This window comes from Elgaria multicarinata, chromosome 1, assembly GCF_023053635.1.
Source record: "Elgaria multicarinata webbii isolate HBS135686 ecotype San Diego chromosome 1, rElgMul1.1.pri, whole genome shotgun sequence".
In the NCBI taxonomy this organism is placed as follows: Eukaryota; Metazoa; Chordata; class Lepidosauria; order Squamata; family Anguidae; genus Elgaria; species Elgaria multicarinata.
The window spans coordinates 33343794-33364665 of record NC_086171.1 but is presented as its reverse complement, the minus strand read 5'-3'; the positions used below and the strand labels follow the sequence as shown (position 1 = coordinate 33364665).

The 20872-nt window shown below is 40.8% G+C and overlaps 1 protein-coding gene across 3 annotated transcripts in view; it reads left to right on the top strand.

Annotated features, from left to right (window-relative positions):
• The first annotated feature begins 5138 nt into the window (after positions 1–5138).
• The window catches only part of WDR37 (WD repeat domain 37), a 54714-nt gene continuing 38980 nt past the window's right edge, over positions 5139–20872 (top strand). For 2 of the 3 annotated variants that reach the window (XM_063125712.1, XM_063125697.1), the window contains exons 1-2: positions 5139–5377; positions 18731–18907. In XM_063125712.1, coding sequence (XP_062981782.1) covers positions 18770–18907 — 138 coding nt within the window. In that variant the 5' untranslated portion in view covers positions 5139–5377; positions 18731–18769. Of the gene's footprint in view, positions 5378–5412; positions 5476–18730; positions 18908–20872 lie in introns of those variants that run through there. The other variant, XM_063125704.1, reaches the window with a different exon arrangement.

The window sequence follows — 20872 nt, the reverse complement described above, 5'->3', positions numbered from 1 at the left end:
GGAATTCCCTTTTCTGTGCAACTGTTAAAAAACAGGAGCCCTGTCCGCCTTTGCATATGGTCATCCTAAGACTGATGATCTGTTTCAATTGGACTTTCAGGCCAGGCTTTAACGCAGAACTGAAAGAATTATACATCCTAAATAGGGTTTTTTTTAAAGCACCTCCTTCCAAAAGAAGTCCTCTTCCCACGATTTTCTTGTTACCATGTATTAATGTGTAGTAGCCACTAGGAGGCATAATGCTGGTTTCTAAATTGGCAGTAAAGGAATCTTTTGGAGATCTTCCACCTTATGGGTTTCGTATTTTCCTTTTTATAGTACACTCATAACTTTCTACTTTTAAAAAAAGTGTTAAAATTAAATACATCCTGCTTTTACATGGGGTTTGTAATGGTCTCCCACACATGGGAATGACCGGGATCACACCTGCTTCACTTCATCAAGACAGCAATATCGTCACCCTGTCCCCAGCTTCACTGACCACTAACCATCCACTATTCCTGTATCTTGCTTGTTCTTGATAAAGCTGAAGAAACTTTCATGGGGCACAATAATATTTTTACTTATGCAACTTCATGCATCTCCCTAGGTTCTGGTCCACGAGAGCTTATGTCTCAATTAACAATTTAGTTTTTAAGGTGACACAATAATAATTTCACTTTTTCCCGTTTGCTGCAACAGTCTGATCCCGTTCACCAATTTGTCTTGTTACCCCAAATCTGGAAGCTTTAGCGAGAGGAAGCCGCTATTGGCCACCTCCCCCTCCCAACCTTTCTTTCTATTGATTCTCCAACCTATCCATCTTTCCCATCCTGCCTGCCCTCCATTTCTTGCTCCCCATATTGATAATTGTGATTCCAGCTGTTTGTGTCCCCCTTCCCCTGCCCCCCCCTGTGGCATCCTCCTCTCCTGTCACTCGTTATGCCGTCTCATCTTTAACCATGCCCCCTTTGCACGTCAAGCCCCCAATTACTATTTCCCAGTGAATGATTGACTGGACATCTGATGAAGTTTATAACTAGAACGAAATGGGACATATACCGGATTCCTGTAAACAAAACAACCCAGTCTGTTGTAATTTAATATAACAACATAGTTTGTTGTAACAACTTTTTCTGGCAAACTTACAAATTAAACAACGTAGCTTGTTACAATGAACTTAGCCTGTTGTAACTATTTTGTGCGGCAGACTTATAAATTAGACAATGTAGTTTGTTGTAATAACTTTTTCTGTTGGACACAATGTTGCTTGTGGAAATAATTTTGTCTGTTAGACACAATACCCCGAATGTAACTGTTTATGAAGGACGAAGATATTACTTTGTCCTGATTTGGAGCTTTAGACTTGTTTAAAATTTAAAACTGTTGATAAACTATATTCAGTTACCTTACATTCTTGATAAGCAAATCATTACATGTAGTTGTAAGCCCCTTGGCATTCTTTTTTTCTGTTACTATCAACTGCAGCCTTTTGTTGGCTGGTAGCCCAAGGAGAATCTAGCATTGCAGGCTGCTGTGTTGATCCATGGTCAACAACCAACAAGTTCTAGCAATTTTCCTCTCCGCCAAGAACAGACCTTTTGTGGAACTAATGGGTCTTAATTCATTACAAGGAACAATATACTGTTGTGGGGGAAATCCATTTCCTCCCAGCTACTGGGAGGATTGGAGCTAACCTCAGAAGGAATAGGGAATTCTGTGTATGGTTAGAAAGAAGAATGTCCTACAACTCCCAGCATATGCTGGCTGGAGAATGCTGGGAGTTATAGGACTTTCTTCTGTCAAAACTTACATAGGATTGCATCCTTAATCAGACCAAAAAGGCATAGGCAACCCTGTGCTCTCCAGGTGTTTTGGTCTACAATACACAATATCTGTTGGCATGCAATAAAAACAGTCATTGGATTGAGCTCATAGTCAAAAACATCTGGAGGACACTAGGTTGCTTATCTCTGAGTGTTTTAAACCAAGATTTGAGCCCATGCCCACTAGAGCCCAACTCAAACCAATGATATCTTCTGGTCCTGCTATACTGGTCTCTTGTCATTAGTTTATAGAAGTTGTATGTTTCATAATATTATGTAGTGACGTACATAATGACCAGGTGGAACAGCTACTGCTTTGATCCCAATCAAGCTGACGAAGAGGGTCTCGCTATCTCATATTCCCTCCTGATGGAACCAGGTGGAATGGATGCCAGTGGAGACTTTCTCAGTGGGTTACGCTGATGTAAGATTTTCAGATTCATTGTGGAGGTTGAGAAGCATGTTGTTAGCAGAAGCAGCTTCTATGCAAGTAAGTGGAAAAATCTGCCCCTTCTGAAATGCTCCCTGTGCAGGGATAAACACTCACCGCTGTATGTGAGTGATAGCCATGGAGGTGTAGATATATATTAATTATTCCAAAAGTTATCTCTAATTGTCAGTCTAGGCCCTCTGAAGGGAATTCTTTCTGTATGATAAGAGAAATTATTTAGCTAGGATAACTTTTAAAAGCTATGAAAGAGTGTTAAAAAAACTCAGACCTTGGCCTCAGCTAAAGATTCAGTAGCTTCAGATAGTGAGGAAGCAATCCATCAGGTGATCTCACTCAGACTCAGTCCTTGAGTCTGAGTCTATATTCCAAGGATTGAAGGTACAGCTGCTTGGAGATGCTAGTAAGGGAGGTGTAGTGATGTTGGGGTAGATCAATGACCAAACAGATAAATCACTTTCCAAGAAAGGATGTTAGTTCTAAGTTGACGTTTAAACCATATGGATGAACTGAATTGAGTTTAAAAATCCATTCAGCTTCCTTTTTTAAGAGAAGGTTGTCGTGATCATCCCAATTATATTTGTGGGGCTATATTTTATCAATGATCAGGAACTGAAAATCATCATATCTATGCGCCATCTCGATAAAGTGTTGGACCAGTGGAGCGTCTGCTATTTGGTGTTTTAATTTGGAGCGGTGTTCTCCTTGGGGTCATTGTACAGGGACTATGCCTCTATATCAACATTTACAAATACACCCTTGTCTGTAAGCCGCTTTAAGAGTACTGTTAAAGAGCAGAATAAAATACTTTAGACAAACAACTATTATTGGCAGGAGGCAACTTTCTAAGACAGGACTTAAAACTTCATTCCACGTACCTGCTTCCCTCAGTTTATCCCCGTAGTGGTAAGCTTTCGCAGTTGTTGTTGTTTTTCCTACCAGGTGACAGCGATCCTTTGCATACCAGGAAGTTAGTTTAAGAGGGGAAATGTAAAAAATCATAAAAAATCAACGGATGACCCAATTCAATTCAAATTTAGTATGCTTAAAGCTCCCACCCAATATTTATTACTGTGCCGATTTTGGTGTCTTTTTCTTTAAAGCTTACACTGATGTAAGCATTTCTTTAAAATCCTGCTCCTGCACCCCAGCGGCGGCTCGGAAGATATGCTCAAAAAGTAGGGGCTAAATACGGCAAATCTTTTTGCTTTATTGCACAATTAAGGCAGGATGCATGGGAGTACTTCACAATCAAAGCAAATTATAAGGTGGAAAACTTCTGAGTCCTTTGCATGCAATTCGCAATGGTTGCACAGTATAACACTGGTGTGATGAAGCTCTTACACTACTGCTTTAACATGGTTTATAAGTTTTGACAACTGTTGGGGCCCATGACACACTTCATATAGGCTGAGTTTGGACGACACGCTAATCAACTGGAACAGAATAGGAAACAACCGTTGATTAGCTTGTCGTCTGAACTCATCCATACAGTTTTCAAAATATTTTCAAAGTGTTTTATCCTGCTTGGTGTAGGTCTGGCCCAAGTCTCCTAAAACTCAGTGAGACTTACAGTGCATTCCTGCAGAGATCTCAATGGCTTGTTCCCAGGTGAACATATAGGAGGGGTCCCCATCTTTTTGGACCCATGGGCACATTTGGGAATTTAAGAAACAGCTTAAATTCCCAAATGTGGAATCTGGGAATCCCACCACCACAAAACAACTGCCCTGGAGGATGCAGCTGCTGCGGACCCCATCAAGTTAAGTGAGATAAAGAGGGGCAGCAGGGGGTAGAGAAATAGTGAGGTTAGCGGCTGGGAGAAGTAGCAAAGCAAAGAGGTATAAGGGAGAGAAAGAGCAAGGCTAGAGGCGGAATAAACAGCAAGGTAGAGGTGCGGAGAGGAATAGAAAGGCTAGAGGCTGAGAGGGAAAAATGCTGAGGCAAAGCCGTAGAGGGGAGAGAAAGAGCAAGGCGGTTCTAACATCTTCCTAGGTTTTTTTTTATTTAAAAACACACTTTTAAAGAGGCAGGGAGTGGACAGCTCCCTTGGTATCATTGAAAGACCCTGTGGGTTCCACGTTGGAGATCCTGATAAACAGAATTGCCACCTTACTTCGCCGTGGGCCTATTAAGAACATAAGAAGAGCCCTGCTGGATCAGACGAAGGATCCGTCTAGTCCAGCACTGTTTACACATTGGCCAACCAGCTGTTGACCAGGGACCTACAAGCAGGATACGATTGCAACAGCACCTCCCCACCTATGTTCCCCAGCAACTGGTGTATATTAAGGGTGACGGAACTCATTGGAGCTTGCATGTGGACATCGAGGTCGGCACTGGCGCGTCTGTAATAGGCCTGGGCCAGATGGGAAATGTGGACCTCATTTCAAACTGCTCATTAAGTATTTTGAATCAGTTCTAAATACATATGAACTGCAACGATTTATAAAAAAGGTAATGACAAGCGCTTTTATTCAAAATGTATATAAGACATCACTTCTTCACATTCAGAAATGCTTTACGTGCTTTTCTTTGGGCAAATTCATCATCAACAGAAAAATGGAGCAACTTTGCCTTGTCAGTGTTAGTACTGCTCACTCGCAGGAGAGCTACTCCGTAACAAATCTTTACCAAAGGGTCCTCCTTTGCCTCTACCAGGGGGACTCGGAGTATGCCCATGTCATGTTTTCCCCAAGCCCGCCGCAAAGGCGCTTTGAGTTGCAGCGAGCCTTGTTTGGGGGTGGCAGCGTGGAACGCGAGCCTCCGCATCACGTGACACTCGCCGACTCTCGCTCCCCCCTCCTCTTGCTCTAATGGCGGTCTGTCTCTATGGTGGTTGGCAGGCTAGTAGGGGCAGCGGCAGCGCTTCCGGCGAGAAGCGGAAGTGGTCTCGAGGTTCTCTAGAGCGAGCGGTTTTGGTGCATTCCGGGTCTGAGAGAGAGACCGGCAGTAGCGCCTGGCGACGACGACGACAGCGGCGGCTCCCTCTCCTGTTCCTCCTTTGGTCGGTTGTCTCTCCGCTCGTGGCGTTCTCGTCCCCGCCCTCTCTTCACCGTCTCTCCTCCCACTCCGGGCTAAGGAGCCGCCTCCTTCGCCGCCGCCTCTCAGCTGGACTTCAGAGGTGAGCCTCGGGGCCTCCCCGCCTCTCTTCCCTCTCCCGCTTCATCCCCTCAGCCCTGGGCGGTAGATTCTGTGAACCTCCGGGCGGCGGGACTTCAGGTTCTCCTGCATAGGCGGCCGGGGAAGAAAGGGGGATTTGGGGGATACTGTGGTGGGGTTGAGGCTATGGCAGCCGTGCCAAACCCGGCGCCTTCCAGACGTCTTGGACTACAACCCCCATAATTCCCCAACCACAGTGGCTGGGGGATTCTGGGGGTTGTAGGCCAAGACATCTGGAGGGCGCCGGGTTGGGGAAACCTGGGCTATGGGTCGCTCAGATGGGGAGGGGAAAGGTTGGGACAGCAAGGAGAGTGGGATCCTTAATGATGACATTATGTAATAAGATCTGACTTTATTTCTGTGTATGTGTTTACAGGGTGTTTTTTAATGTCAATGTTTCTAATGCTTGTTAGGCAGAGAGGAGTTTAATAAAGAGAAACTAACACTCGTCTGCACTTTTTACATAAATAGGGGTGGAAAGTGTGGCTATTCGATGAGAAGAGAAATGTAAATAGGATCTGCCTGCAATGTTTCAATATATTCTATTAAAAAAAGAAATAGGGGCACGGTCACCTTAAGGGTGCAATCCTATGCATGTTTAGGCAGAAAAAGTCCCCTGGCTGCCCTGATGGGTGGGGAGTATTGGGAGTTGTAGGGCTTTTTTTCTGTTTTAAAAAGGCATAGGATTGCACCCTAACTGTTAAGTTCAGTGGGGACTCCTCCTTCCCTTTCAAAATATCCTGAAAGTGAATACTGCTGTTTGAAACACACAGAAGTGTTAATCAGCATGCTTGCTCCAAGGTGCATATTTTATGAACAATTGAGACAACCAGGGTAATTAGTGTCGGGAAGTCTGCCAATTAGTTTCAGAGAGAGTGTAGTGTTTAATGAGTTTCTTATCCTTGAACACACATTCCCTCTAATAAAATAACAACCCTTTTCTCATAGTTTGGGAATACCTGATGTTCTTCAAACCTTACTGAATCCTAAGTTTTAAACTAGAGTCAGCTTTCAAATAAAATAAAATAGACCAGAACAAAATGTTAAAGTGAAAACAACCACACAGTGGTGTAGGGTTTTAGGGGAGGGGTGATAACTGAATGATAAGCACATGCTTTGCATGCAACATGTCCCAGGCCTTGGCATCTCAAGATAAAACTGGGAAATACTTCTGTTTTAAAGCCTGAAGAGCTGCTGCCAGTCACTGTAAATCAACCTTCCTTAACCTGGTATCTTCCAGATGTTTTGGACTACAACCCTGTCATCTCCAGCTAACATGTCCATTGATGGCTGGGGATGATAAAAATTGTAGTCCGTATTTGGAGGTTACCAGGTGTCATGTTTCCCAAAACTTCCGCCTTATTGGGAGACAATAAAGAGGTTTGCCACACAATCCACAAAGCTTTATTCAGGCAATAAACATCTCTTCCCACCTGAAGAGAGTCCAACTTCTAGGAACTTTCCTCTAGGCAAAACTATGCAAACTAAGCAAGACAATTGTCTTTTCAAGAAGAACGGAAAGCCTTTCCCCAGAATGCTTTAACTTCAGGGAGATTGGTTCTGAAGAAGCCTTTGGTAAGAAGCTAGCCAGGCCGACCTTCTCTCACCTGCCTTTAGCTCCACCTGTTTTAGTCTGTGGCGTACTCTAGGATCAGCTAGCCTTTCAGTGCCCTCCCCCCTCAGAAGAATACTGATTTTCCACACACCGTGTGTTGTTAACGTTTTCAGAGATAAGGTCTGGCAAAGGTTAATTCCCAGCTGGTGAAGAGCCCTTGAGAGTCACCTCCCCCACTCTCTGTATAGGCTGGTATGTTTCTGACGCTGTCTCTTCTGCTTCAGAATCAGAGAGCTCCGGCTATTGGGTGGTATAGAAATGTAATAAATAAATAAATAAATCTGATTCTGATTGATCGCCTGAAACTCCTTCCCTCAGCCTAAGGGGAACAGGCCTAGTCATGACACCAGGTTGGAGAAGGCTGGTGTAATATGGAGTGAGATGGACCATTGGTTTGAGTTGTTATAAAGCAACACCCCGTATTGCAGAGAATGTGCTCCTTCAGTTAACATCCAAGCTTTGATTATGGAATCATAACTATTTTAATACCTCTTCTTGGAGCCCTTCCCCCTAATACTTACATTAAAGTGACAAGATTGCTTTTTAAAAAGTATTATTTGGGGGAAATAACATAGGCAGTATATGAATGATATGTATGATTTCATCAGTTGGTTAACTGAAACATGGTTGTATTACTGAGTATGTGATTATAATGCTCAGGAAGTTTCAGTGCCAGTTGGTTAGGATGGCAAGTCATGGCACATCCCCTAAGTAACAAAAATGGTAGTGCTGAGATTGCTAGTTTAAAGGGTTTTGTTCAAGTACTTGATGTCTTTTCTCTTCTGAGCTGAGAGCTCTCTTAATGAGTGCTGTTGACCATTTTTTAAATTAGCAATGTGGTGTATCTGCCTAATCTTCACTTCATTTATTGATTAGTTGTTGGCACCAAATAGCTACCAAATTTCAGCAGTGATGAATAATATAAACATGTATCGATATCAACCAGTGATTGAGCACAGTAGTTTCATATTTAATAGTTACCATACATACAGTGAAGTATTTTCTAATTCCCTTAACTGTATCTTCATATTAATGTTTATATTCTGTGTATGCATTTTATGTAATGGGGTACAGGTTTTGTTTTCAGTATTAAAATCAGCTAAACCCATGACATTTCATGAATAGTTTAAAAGAAAACTATTTGGATATAAAAATGATAGGGTGCCAGCAACATGTGAATAACAATGTTAATATAGGATAGGATTGGGGCTTCTAACAATACTGGGTAAACTCAAGTTAACAAAAAAACTATATCAGAACAAGATAAATTAGTAAATGTGGTAATAAGAAAAATATGCAGATAAACAGCTGGGTTTGTGTAAGTGGAGATTAGATGTGGTTTTAAAGCACACAGGTTGGCCAGGTGTGCTTATGATAAAGAGAGTGGCGTGAACAATGAAGTGATGTAATGAAATAGCTGGTTCTGTTAATGAAAACTAGCAAGACTTTTAGAGCTATGAAAGAACTAGATGATTAGGCAATTTTAACAGCTTGTGAAAATCCAGTGCAGAAAATTGCTGGTTGGAAAGAATAATGTAATTTGCCTGGACACATTAGCTGTTCATCCAGAAAATTTGTTTCATGTACGCCCATTGGCATTAGCCAATCTATCAGGCCTATTTTCTTCTCCTGGTCAGCTGAGTCCCATTCTGCGCCACAAATTGCTTATAGAAATCCTTGTTTAAAAAGCTAGTCTGCATTTTGGAGCATGTGTGGGAAGAACTCTGCTGTTCATGTGTCATACTCCGTGGGGTTAATACTCAGGATTTTAGGGATAGGAGATACACCCAATTCTTTGTGCTGCCATTTTCTAGTGGCTGGTATAGGTAGGTGTACTGGGCATTGATTAATACCTTTAATCCTGATGGCGGTTAAGATGCATTTATCAATCTTTGCACATTGCTTCCTATTTCAGTCTCCTTCCTTCCTGGCTTAGTATCTTAGCAATTTCTTAGTCGACAATACCAGACCTGGGTTTCTTGCTGCCTGCTTGATTTCTTCCTTGTGTATAGTCCATGTATCTGTTGGCTCTTTAACTTTGCCAACTGACTATCTGGTTCCAATCCTGGATTAATATTCTTGACTATGAGCTTTTTTTATCCATCTGTTTTGGTGCTGACCTTCTACTCCTGTATCCTGATTCAGCAAATTTTATTGAAGGTCTGAAAGGTTTCCTCTGGGGCCCCTGGCACCAAGAAAGTGAGAAAGTGATCTGCTGAGCATGAAGAGCAGTTTACTTTATTCCCTGGATAGTAGCCAGTGATATTTGTAGTCAGACTTGCTGTCATAATATTGTAAAATGTGTTTAACCATTAAACATTTACGCCATCAGTTCTGAAGGAGAAAAATTCAAGCTTCCACATCAGTATACATACCCCCTCATCTCACAACAGCCCTGTGAGGAGAGAGAGAGAGATTAGTGCAAGTTCACTTAGACCTGTTTTGCACATCACATACTCTTTGATGTTAGTCAGTTCTTTGTTATTGGTACTCTTTTTTTCCTAGTCCTTTAACACAAAGGCTGGGTTCATACCACAGGTTAATGTTTTGTCTGAACGCATTGTGTTTTCTGCAGGATGGGTTATCGTGTTGTCTGAACACAACCTGTTTTCCACAGGGTGGCTTGTTAACCATACAGTATGGTTGTTGGTTTTTTTGAACACGTCACCTTGAGAACCCATTGCTTGTTGTTGGGTTATGCATGGTAGTTAGCAAGCCACACTACATGGTTAATGAGCAACCCTATAGAAAACTTTCTGTGTTCAGATAATGGTAATCCACAGTTCAACAACCACTCACACTGGGTAAGTTAGCGTGTTGTGTGAACCCAGCCATTCTTTTCGCTTTTAATTAACGGAGGAATTTCTGGATCCTGGATTGTTTTGTGACATGTGAACCTAGAATGATGGGTTGTTTAGAGGTCAAACAATCCAGAGTTAACCCATGGTTTGTTTTTGGGTTAACTGTGTTGTTTAACCTATATGAAACAACCCAGGGATTGGGTCTTAGAGGGCCATATGGCTGAGAATTATTTGAGCTCATGTTTCCCTAACAAATTAAGTCCAAAATTATTTACATCATATTGCACGATCTGATGGTAGGGCAATTTAAATATTATATCCTTGGTTAAAGTAAATATGCTGTGGTGATGCATATTAATATTGCAGCAACAATGTCAGCTAGGTTTAGGCACAACACCAGCTCAGCGAGTTTTTTTTAGTTGTAAACTTGAGGCCCAATGTTTAGGGATATGTGTTGCATTTTACCTATACTAAATTATTACAATTCCTGTTCGATACATGGACATTCTGATTGATGGGCATCCCTGGATGAAATGTTATACACAATATTTCAAAATAGGCATGATATGCCCTTCTTAAAATACTATATTTGAACTGTAATCATAGTCGGACAGTAATAACTGCTGCTAAATGCATGCTAAAATCTCACCATAGTTTATTGTTTGCCTTGTTCTCACCTGCAAAGGTGTGTTTGTGTTTGTGTGTGTGTGTGTGTGTGTGTGAGAGAGAGAGAGAGAGAGATGGGAGGAGGAAGAGGAGGAGGTGGATAGGGAGGAAGAGAAGTAAAACTGGAAATCTGCACCATATTAGTCCTGACTGTAATTGTACCCACAATGCTGTGTTATTCAGTTGCATTGTATAAAATCCCCTTTGAATTCAGTGGCCAGTTAGAGCAGAAACCTTATCCACGTGGATGACATAATAAGTTTAAGGCTGAATCCTGACAAGACAGAGGTTCTGTGGGTGGGTGGTTCCTGAGTCCAGGAGTGAGGCAGGTTACCTGTTCTAGATGGAGTTGCATTCCCCTAAAGGATCAGGTTTGTTGTCTGGGGGTTTTCCTTAAAGGCTCAAACCATCTTTGTCACTGGAATTTCAGGAGGACTTGGTGACTAGGGATGCCTTTGATCAGCTATGGCCGTTCCTGGTTAGGGGTAGTCTGGTCACAGTGATCCATACATTGGTAACCTTGAGATTGGATTACTGCAGTGCTCTCTATGTGGGGCCTTCCCTTGGGATTGGTCCGGAAACTTCATCTAATGCAGAAAACAGCAGTTAGATTGCTGGGTGGGCTGTGAGCATGTTACACCTTTGTTCAAAGAACTACTTTGGCTGCCAATATGTTACAGGGCCGGGTTCATAGTATTGTTATTGAGATGGAAGGCCCTAAACAACTTGGAAGTACATTACCTTCTCTCATATCAACTTGCCTATTTAATGAGATGTACAGATCAGGGCCTCCTGCTATGTCATCTGTACATATACATCTGATGTCAACCGTGGGAGGGAGGGGCAGAGTTCTTGGTTGTGTCGCCCTGCTTTTGGAATTCTATCCCACTGCAGTATGACAGGTGCTAAGCCTTATGATGTTGCGGTGCCTATTAATTATTTGTTTAATCAAGCATTTGTTGGTTTTAATGCCCAACGTAATGAGACTTTTTGCTTTTATTGTGGATATATATTTCAATGAATTCTGTACACTGCCCTATAATTTGTTAATGAAGGGCAGTATACAAATATTTTAAATAATAATTAAGAGTTGTGCATTTAAATTAGGCCCAAGATACGAGTTCTTGAAACATAATCAACTATAAGGCACACTATGGCCTAATAGCAGCTGTGCTGTAATTTTTGTTACCTATCTCACAAGTATTGCTATTTTCTTCCCTTTTTATTGCTCACTGCTTGGATATTTTATTGGATGCAGAGTGGTATATAAATCTAAATAAATAGTAATTTGTTTTAACAATACTGATGTTTTGGAATATGGTAGTACCTTCATGGAAGCCTTTCCACATTGACCCACCCACCCACTGAGGATCCCAGCATGTTGCAGAGGATCCCTGGGCATCTTCTTGAGTGCAGACTCAATTCGTATGGCGTGCTGCTCACACCTCCAACCCTGTTAATGTGTAGGAGTAGTCTAAAACTTACCCTATGACTGTACATGGACAGGGAAAAGTAAATAGTGGGGATTGCTAAACTGTTGTTTAGGAAAGTTTGCCCACTATGACTGATCTTATTGTGAAACTCCTAGTAAACTTTTGAGGAACTCGTGGAGTCCTGGAAAACTTTTTGAAAAGCACTACTAAGGGTGCAGTCCTTTGTGATCTGCCCTGGGTACTTGTAAGCCTCTGAATTCAGAGGCTTATGAGCATCCTCTGCAGAGCGTGAGGCTCATTGTGCCTCCTGCGCTTCATTTAAGCCAGACAGGCATTTTCACCTGTCTAGTGGAGGCTTCCAGGAGCAGCAGATCAGAAGGAGGCTGGGGCAGCCATAGAATTTCTCCTAAGGCTGCCGTCCCAGTCTCAACCCTTCCACCCCCTCCACAGGAGTGCCTCCTCTTCCCTGTCTCTGCGCTCCATTTTTTGAGTGTGGAGAAGTAGCTGGTGCAGTTCTCTCTGCTCCAGCTACAAGGGGGAAGGGGATATGGTTTCCTGGTTATGAGGACGGAGCTCTGTTTTTGACCCTTAGACCCAGGAAATGAACATTCCTATATCTCCCAGACACTGACTAAGGAGCATAGGATTGCTCTCTTAACCTTATACTAAACTCTTAACTACTTATGCCATAATAAATGAGTTGGTCTTTAAGGTGCCACAGAAGTTGCTGATTTTGTTGCAACAGAACTTGCTGTTTTTGCTGCAACAGATTAACTCAGCTCCCCTTCTGAAATTCTTAATGGTTTTCTTTTACATCTGTTTAACAGAGGTTTGAGGCAGGCACTCTTTAAAGTGCTTAACTTACCCTTAAGTTGTGCTCCACTCCTATGTGCATGTTAAAAAGATCCCTCTGTTTAACTCTGTCTACCTGTGTTTAAACTCTATTTAACTCTGGGCCTAACTCTGTTTAAAATTTGAATAGAATATCAAACTGGATATTTAGTAGTGGAGCAGAAAAGGCTGTGATCTTGCTTCAGTATGTATAGTCTTTCCCTCCTCCACACCAAATCTTTTAAGGCATTTTAAATAAACAAAAAAGGAAGCACACTGCCTTAGTCATTCTTTCCACATTCTGACATTTCCTGAAACACAAAGTTAGGCTCTTGGCTTTCAGAACCATGTATGCCCGAGAGATTTTTTTTCTTTCATTACACAACTCATTTAGATTATTAAACTTCAGGCAGGCAAGCACATAGGGATGCCAACTATTGCTACAGTAGATGATGTACTGGGGAGAACTTGTAACATCATTGCTTGAGCTAAAGCAAATGATTGGTTTTACATTTATTTCTCTTCCAAATATAATCTGATACATTCCATAAAAACAGATTTCAAGCATGAGAGAGAGAGAGAGCGCATGCTTGATGAAAAGGATAATTAAAATTCCAGAATAATGGTATTCAAGAAGTGTATAGTCATTCTGGATTTTGTCTTTTGTCGTTTTGTTATTGCATTGAATACTTTATTTCTCTTCTGTCTTGTGTGGGAAGATCTATCAGTATTTGAATTATTTTAAACAAGTAATTTTTCAGTTACAGACCTAATTGATCACTAGAGGGAAATTTTGTTTGTGCATGTTTAAGAGACTGTTGTTTGCAACTAGATAAATTAATTCTTGATGGTCAAGTGTGCTGTCACTACTGCTTAGTGATATTTTGGGGGGCTAGAATCCAGGGAGCAAAAGGAAAATGCAGTTTTGGTGTTGAATTATTAATTGTAGCTCTATTACGCTAGCAGATAGCTTTGAAAGGATCTTTTTGTATGTGTGAATGTAGTTCAAATGAGTAGACAAAGCTTGATCTTCCCAGTCACTTCAAATAGTGCAGTAGTTGGATCAGTTGCCAGTAGCCACTGCTCTTTGCAGGGAGGGGGGACTGATGGACGGGGATGATGATAGTTGTGGGTGCAGATGCAGGCAAGGCTGCACAATCATTCCCACAGATAATAGTGACACAACTGCATCAAGTGATGTCTCTGGGACAGCTGCTCAAATGGACAGGTCTTCTCGACATTGTAGCCTGACACAACCTTGCCAGAAACCGCGCTTCCTCATTCACCACGCATGCAGGAGGCGACATTGAAAACTGCCGTCAAGAGTGATTGGGGCGAACTTCACCCAAAAGTGTGTGATAATTGCCATGTGTTATGGGTGGGATTTTAAACCCTCCCTCCTATATTAGGTGACTTCATTGTTGCCTAATATAGGCTTCAGCATTTCTGCTATGGCTACCAGAATTCCCTTGTTTGATGCTTGACAGAACCACCGTGGTGTAGTGGCTAAAGTGTTGGACAGGGAGTCGGGAGATCCGGGTTCTAGTCCCCGCTCAGCCGTGGAAGCTCATTGGGTGACTTTGGGCCAGTAGCAGACTCTCAGCTCAGCCTACCTCACAGGGTTGTTGTTGTCGTGAGGATAAAATGGAGAGGAGGAGGATTATGTACGCCACCTAGGGTTCCTTGGAAGAAAAAAGCGGGATATAAATGCAATAAATAATAATAATAACTTGGGAAATTCCTAGTGTAGTTTCCTGCATAGAGTATGTTCTGTTTACGCCTAGTATTTTATTTAACCGTGTTTTATTGACTTATTGCTGTCTCTGATTATTTTTCTTGACCCTGCATTTGGCTCACTATGGTCTGGATGGTGGCAAACTGAAAGGTAGATGCAATCTACATGCCATTGCCTTTCAAGTGGGTGTACTTACTCTTGATTGATACTTTTTCTAGAATAACTCCACTGATACTAATGGCATGGTTTCAGTGCAACCCCATTGAAATAAAAGGGCCATGCTTTAGGCTAATGATGCTGCTGTATTGAGGAGATGGAGGATGTGTGACCTTCCTGATGTTGGACCACGACTCCCATTGGCCTGAGACAGAATAGCAAATGGTGAGGGGCGATGGGAGTTTCAACCCAACAACATCTGGAGGGCCACACTTCCCCCATCTCTGCTCCAAGTGTACCTGCCTTCTCTTTAAATGTTACTATCCCAAGTTCATGAACGAGTAATAGTCAGATTGTACTGAAGATAAACTGCAAGATAATTTGAACTGTATATTTTGTAATTTCTCACTAATTTCTCATTGTGGATTTTACCTTGCCTGACAGCAAAATGTATAGGTAGTAGTTTTGCATGCTTCAGCTGAAATTAACTTTAAAATGTCAAAGTCTTTTTGACTGGTTTTTGTATTGTTCACTAATCAATATTTAATATGGTTTTCATAGGATATTTAACATGACACTGATATACTGGACAGGTAATTTCCAATTGTTTTTGAAACATGATCTAATAGGGTGAGTCCAGGTAACAACCAGAAATTATCATCTCTTTATCTCCTTGTAGCATCACATTGCCAAGGACTTGTTTAACTCATTCCATATCTTACATTAAATTTGTAAGATTTTTTTTTGTGGTGAAATGTGCACAAATCACTTTTGCAGCTTGGAGAAGTGATTTACTACAAAAGTTTAAAAGGATGGTAGCTTTTCCTCTAATGTTTGTAATGCTTCTTTAAAAAATAAAGGCTGCTCTGTTTTTCTAGTGAAGTGGCTTTTGGATTAATTTACAGTGCAATCTTATGACTACTCAGAAGTAAACCCTGTGGAGTTCAATAGGGCATACTTCCACAAGTGAATATAGGATTGCAGCCTTAAACTAATATAAAATTCACTAAGGGATGTTTCCTACACTGGCTTCCTTATGAATCTATTTGTGAGGAAGTATACTTTCCATTATGCTGTCACACACAGCGTGCATTTTGTACACCGAGATTCTCAGTGTGGGAGAAACGGCACATGCCAGCTAGCCCTTGGAGATTGATCCTGCCTGTTACATTTCCCCCCTTTTCCTATATGTGTGTTTGCTTGCTGCCTCTTCAGCTTTAGGTTTTTCTTCTTGCAAGATCTGGGGGAGGGCTTGCATGTGCCATCTGGTTTTGAATAATGCATGAATTTTGCAGCCATGCTGGTGCATGAAGATGTGCAATGGAACATTAGTGCAATGAAACACAGAATGATGATGTCCAACTGACTAAGCTGTTAGCATTTTGTGGGTGAACAACTTTTTTCTAGTTCTCAAATTGCATTTTTTTTTAGACTTTGATGTCTATGTTTGACTTTTTCTTCCATTTTTAAAAAAGCTTTTTAGTCTAAGTTAGGTTGTAAGCCTGTTGGGCAGGGCATGACTTTATGTATATTGTATGGTGCCTAGTTTTTTTTAGGACACAGTCCTATGGAGATCTCTGTAAGCAATCAAATTTGGAGGCTTCTGGGCATTCTATGCAGAGCGGAAGAGTGGCAGAGGTGATCTTCACCTCTGTGCCCCTCCTATTCTGCATTTTGGCTAGACAGGCTGTTTTGCCCATCTATTTATTTATTTAAAACATTTATATCCCGCCCTATATCATTACGATCACAGAGCGGCGTACAGAAGCATGTTGGAGTGGGAAAGAAGAAAGCTGGAGAGGCCTTGGGATACATTGTATCCTGGCTTCCCTAGTCCCCTCCCCTCTCTGCCAAACGGCATGCTGCCTTTACGCTCTCTCCGAGGTCACCTTTGCACATTTCTTTCTGTGCTGTTGGGGAGGAGTATGGAACATGAATTCCTGGATCCCAGGTCAGAGCACTGTCTCTGACCTCAGGCCCAGGAATCTGAATTATCCTATAGCAGCCCGGGCTCTGTTTAGGGGCCATAGGTTTGCTCCCTCTGGTTCTTTACAAATAATAAATATTACTAGTTGAAAATATGATTTCTTTCTTCTTCCCAAATTTAGTTTGTCTTCTGCTTGCTCTCTTTATTTTTAGTTGGGGAAAAAATGAAAATACAAACTTTGATGCAGCAAAATACAAACTTAAAAATGACCCAAGGGTAGATGTTTGAGTGGTCAAAGTTACACAAAATGAGGAAAACACAGTTCTCTGATCACTTCAAAGGGGTCTGAGGAGAATTAAGTGGAAGAATTTTAATAGTTTGTAATAGAGCTGGCAAAAAACAAATGAAAGTATAATGTGAATTTGGTCACACAAAACTGTCATTCATAGATTGACCTTGAGCCTGATGTTTCAGATAGAGGCATCTTCCAAACTGCTGATAACATTTGTGTTGCTTGCTAGCCACTATTTATTATAATTTTGATCTGCCCAATAACAGACCTTCTCTAGGCAGACATGAAAACTAGGTATGAAAATGGCAATTAGCAGACAGGAAAGAATGCTGCTTCAGCTGCATACCCCTTTTACGACATTCACATAGTATAAAGAATTTTATCCTTATCCTTAATTAGTAAATGTAGTATTTTTCTCTATTGGTTTCTAGTGATTTATTTACACTGCATTGACTTGGAAAAGTTGTATCTGTCTTGCTTGTACATTTCATAATCTGTTTTTTAGAACCTGACAATCTCCAGTCTTTAAAAGTATGACAGTTCTCATTTTTAATTTACCAAAGAACTAGTTATGTTGTCAGATCTCCTTAGAATTAGGGTTTATCACACAGTTGTTTTAAATCCTGCTCAAATTTCTTTGCTTACTGTTTTTACTTTCGTCTTTATTCTGCAAGTTGCTGGATCTGTTTTGAGACATATGAATAAAATCATTCTGAACAGAAAATGATTCTATGGTTTAGATTTTTCACACCTGTGTCATAGTCCATTTTAAAAGAGTCATTCTTTCCCTTGGAGAGGAGGAATACCTCTGATAAGATGGTGTCTACCTCCCATGGTTTTTGTAAGTACTTGTAACAAAAATCATAAATTTTAATAAAATTTTCATGCCAGGTGAATGGCATTTGACTAATCAAAAGGTTTTGAATTGACTAAACAATGCAGCTCTATTTAATGGATTTGGCTAGGAGTGGTGTAGATGCTACTTGCGTAATATGCTCATATTTATTGTTAAAAGATTTGAGTGCAGTACAGTTCCTTGGACACTGCGGTAAATTAAGCATAAGTTTATTTTCTTAGGGAAGCAAAATGATCCATGCATAGGTGAGTCTTGTTGAAGTGTGCTATCAGGTAATTTGGACACAGTTCAAATTTGGTTTTATGGAATTACCTTTTTGAAATGCATAGCAATGACTTAATAGAGGCAAAATGGAAGAAGAAATCCACAAATCTAATCAATAGAATTACCTGCTGAAGAAATAAACTTTTAAAGAATTTAGTTTGTCTCTAGAGCCATCTATATGGCAGTTTACACAGAACACGTTTGACAGGAAAGAATTGATTTGGAAAATTGCTGTAGTGTTCCTGTTATATGTACTTAGTAAACGGCTGCAAATAATCTTTAGCAAATGTTTAATTCTAAATAATTTACCTGGCACTGCCCTTCAAACATCATCTTCCTGTATTTCCAGCTGGGTTTATGCCTTTGCATGTGTTTCGTTGAACTACAAAAAGTGTTTGGTTGTTTGCTGGAAGCATTTTGGAATTTTCATTAGGTTTGCATTTAGAAAACGTTAGACCTTAAGGGGATTATGAGTTGGCTTTGTAGTTAGCAATTAACGGTGTAACAATTCCACTATCTTAATATTATCCGCAACATGATTTTTAATAGAAGTTGAATTAATTACAGCTGAGATCTTAACTGAAAAAAGCTTTTTCTAGAAAGGGTTAACAAACAAACAAAAACTACTGTAAAAATTATTAAAAGAATTCAGCAGGCCTGAATGTTTCCATTAAAATTATTACTTCTAGGAGTGATTTGTTATATAAAGCATATTGTAATACTTAATATTTGGCTTTAGTTTATCTTAGGAGCTTTTGGGAAGTTATTTTTTGAAGTAATGCCCACGGAAAGTGGAAGCTGTACCACTGCTCGCCAAGCAAAGCAGAAACGCAAATCTCACAGTCTTTCTATACGAAGAACCAACAGTTCTGAGCAAGAGCGGTCAGGACTGCAGAGAGAGATGCTGGAAAGCCAGGTAAATTTGACTGGAAAGCATGTGTTTCTATATGTCACCACTGTACTATCAGGGCAACTTACAATACCTTGTTGATAATCCATAGATTAGCACCGACTTGCTTTTAAAATAAACCAAAAGAAGGAGATGTGAAGACAATATGGAAGGCGTCTGTTCAAGTGTAAAGGACTTGATACCTGTATCAAAGGATTGTGCCCCTTACCTCATTTATTCTTACCACAACATTTAAAGAATATTTGGGTGAAATGTGGCAGCTTGTTGAAGATCACCCTTTCAAGCTTCATGGCTAAGCTGGGAACTGAGTGGTCCAGTTTGGACAATCGTTTGAGGGTTTCTAAACCATGATTTTTGAACATCGTTGGGATTGAGCTCCCTTTTCCTCGCCTTCCTTTCCTTCTGTTTCATACTGGCTTCAGCATGAAGATCCTGGCTTTTATTAAGCCAGGGTTCCCTGTTAGCAGCTGAACTGCGGAACTCTGGCTTGGTGTTGGTTAACAAACCAGGAAAATAAGCCAATCTTGTCCTCCATCCCTGGGTTTTGTTAATTGGCATAATGGGGAACTCTGTGCAAAGGAGGGGAGGGGGTGTTTGTTCCTGGCTTCATAAATCTCAAACAATGGTTTATGAAACCTTGGATGATTGTCCGAACCCAACACCTTAGGTCACTGATCCTGACTGAGAACCAACTTATTTCTTTGATGGAAAAATGAGTGCAGACTCTTCATTTTAAAAAAGTTTGCTAACTTGCATTAAAAATCAAAAGACAAAAGATCAAATCTAAAGCCTTTCTCTGGGAATGTTGGCCAGGATTCAAGCAACTGTGACACGAGGTGGGCTTTAGATATGTTTTCAGCCCATATCAGCCCTGAATCTCTTTCTCCCTACCCCAGTTTTTTAAAGAGTCTAGTGAATTACCATAGCTCTTTGCATCAGCCTAATCTAATCTTTGGGTCCCAATTCTGATTTGGGAACTTTCTAAATGTTTCCCTTTCGATCTCTTTAAGTGCAGTTTATGTCTGTAGAATTTTTTCCACAAGTCTAATCCAGGGAATTATAGCTTTAACATGGACATTTCAATAAAAATGAATGTTGAAAACTGAATATTCATCATACCCCTTTGTTGTAAACAAGGCATAAACTACAGAATCCTTATTTCAACAGCATCTGAAATTTTTACAAAATCTCAACATGGTTTTAGGATTGCAGCCTGTTACAGAGGGTGGTTGTGTTTTAACTTACGGAATTCTCCTATTAATTGTGCTGTTTTAACCTTGGCGAAATGAAAGTGGCAACCAGTGTGCCCATCTTTAAGAAAAGATTTCCTTGAACAGCTTGAGAGGGATAACTCTTGGTTAATCTCGCTGTGTGCAGTTTCTTGTGCAATAGTAAACTGTACTGGAAATAGTACTGAAGGCCATACCAAGGGTAAATAGTTGCTGGGTCACATGTGTATAGTGAGTGCTGTCAAGTAAGAAGTTTTTGTCAGCTCAGAGAGGTATGGATTGCTCACTCCTTTCCTGCACTTGAATTTCAGAGAATATTAAACCTCTCCTTCCCCTACACCCTCAATTATAGTGAAACGTATTTTTTCTGTTTTCTTGATGGTTTTTTTTTTGTAGAACTCATTACCCATTTGACTGCCTTGTTATCCTCTGTTCTTATCTAGGCCACATTCCCTATACCAGAGGTAGTCAATTTGGTGCCCTCCTGAAGCTTTGAACTGCAACTCCCATAATCTTAGACCATTGGTCAGGTTAGTTGGGGCTTATGGGAGCTGTAGTCCAAAACATCCGGAGGGCACCAGCTTGCTTACTCCTTCTTTACACTAAAACTTGATGAATCTTTAAAAGCTGTAACAACAACAGCAACTACAAGAACAGTGCTTGTGTGGAGATAAAAGTATTATATGATTAACAATTATTTGATTAACCCCAAATAAACAATGGGGTTAGAAGTATTGTTTGA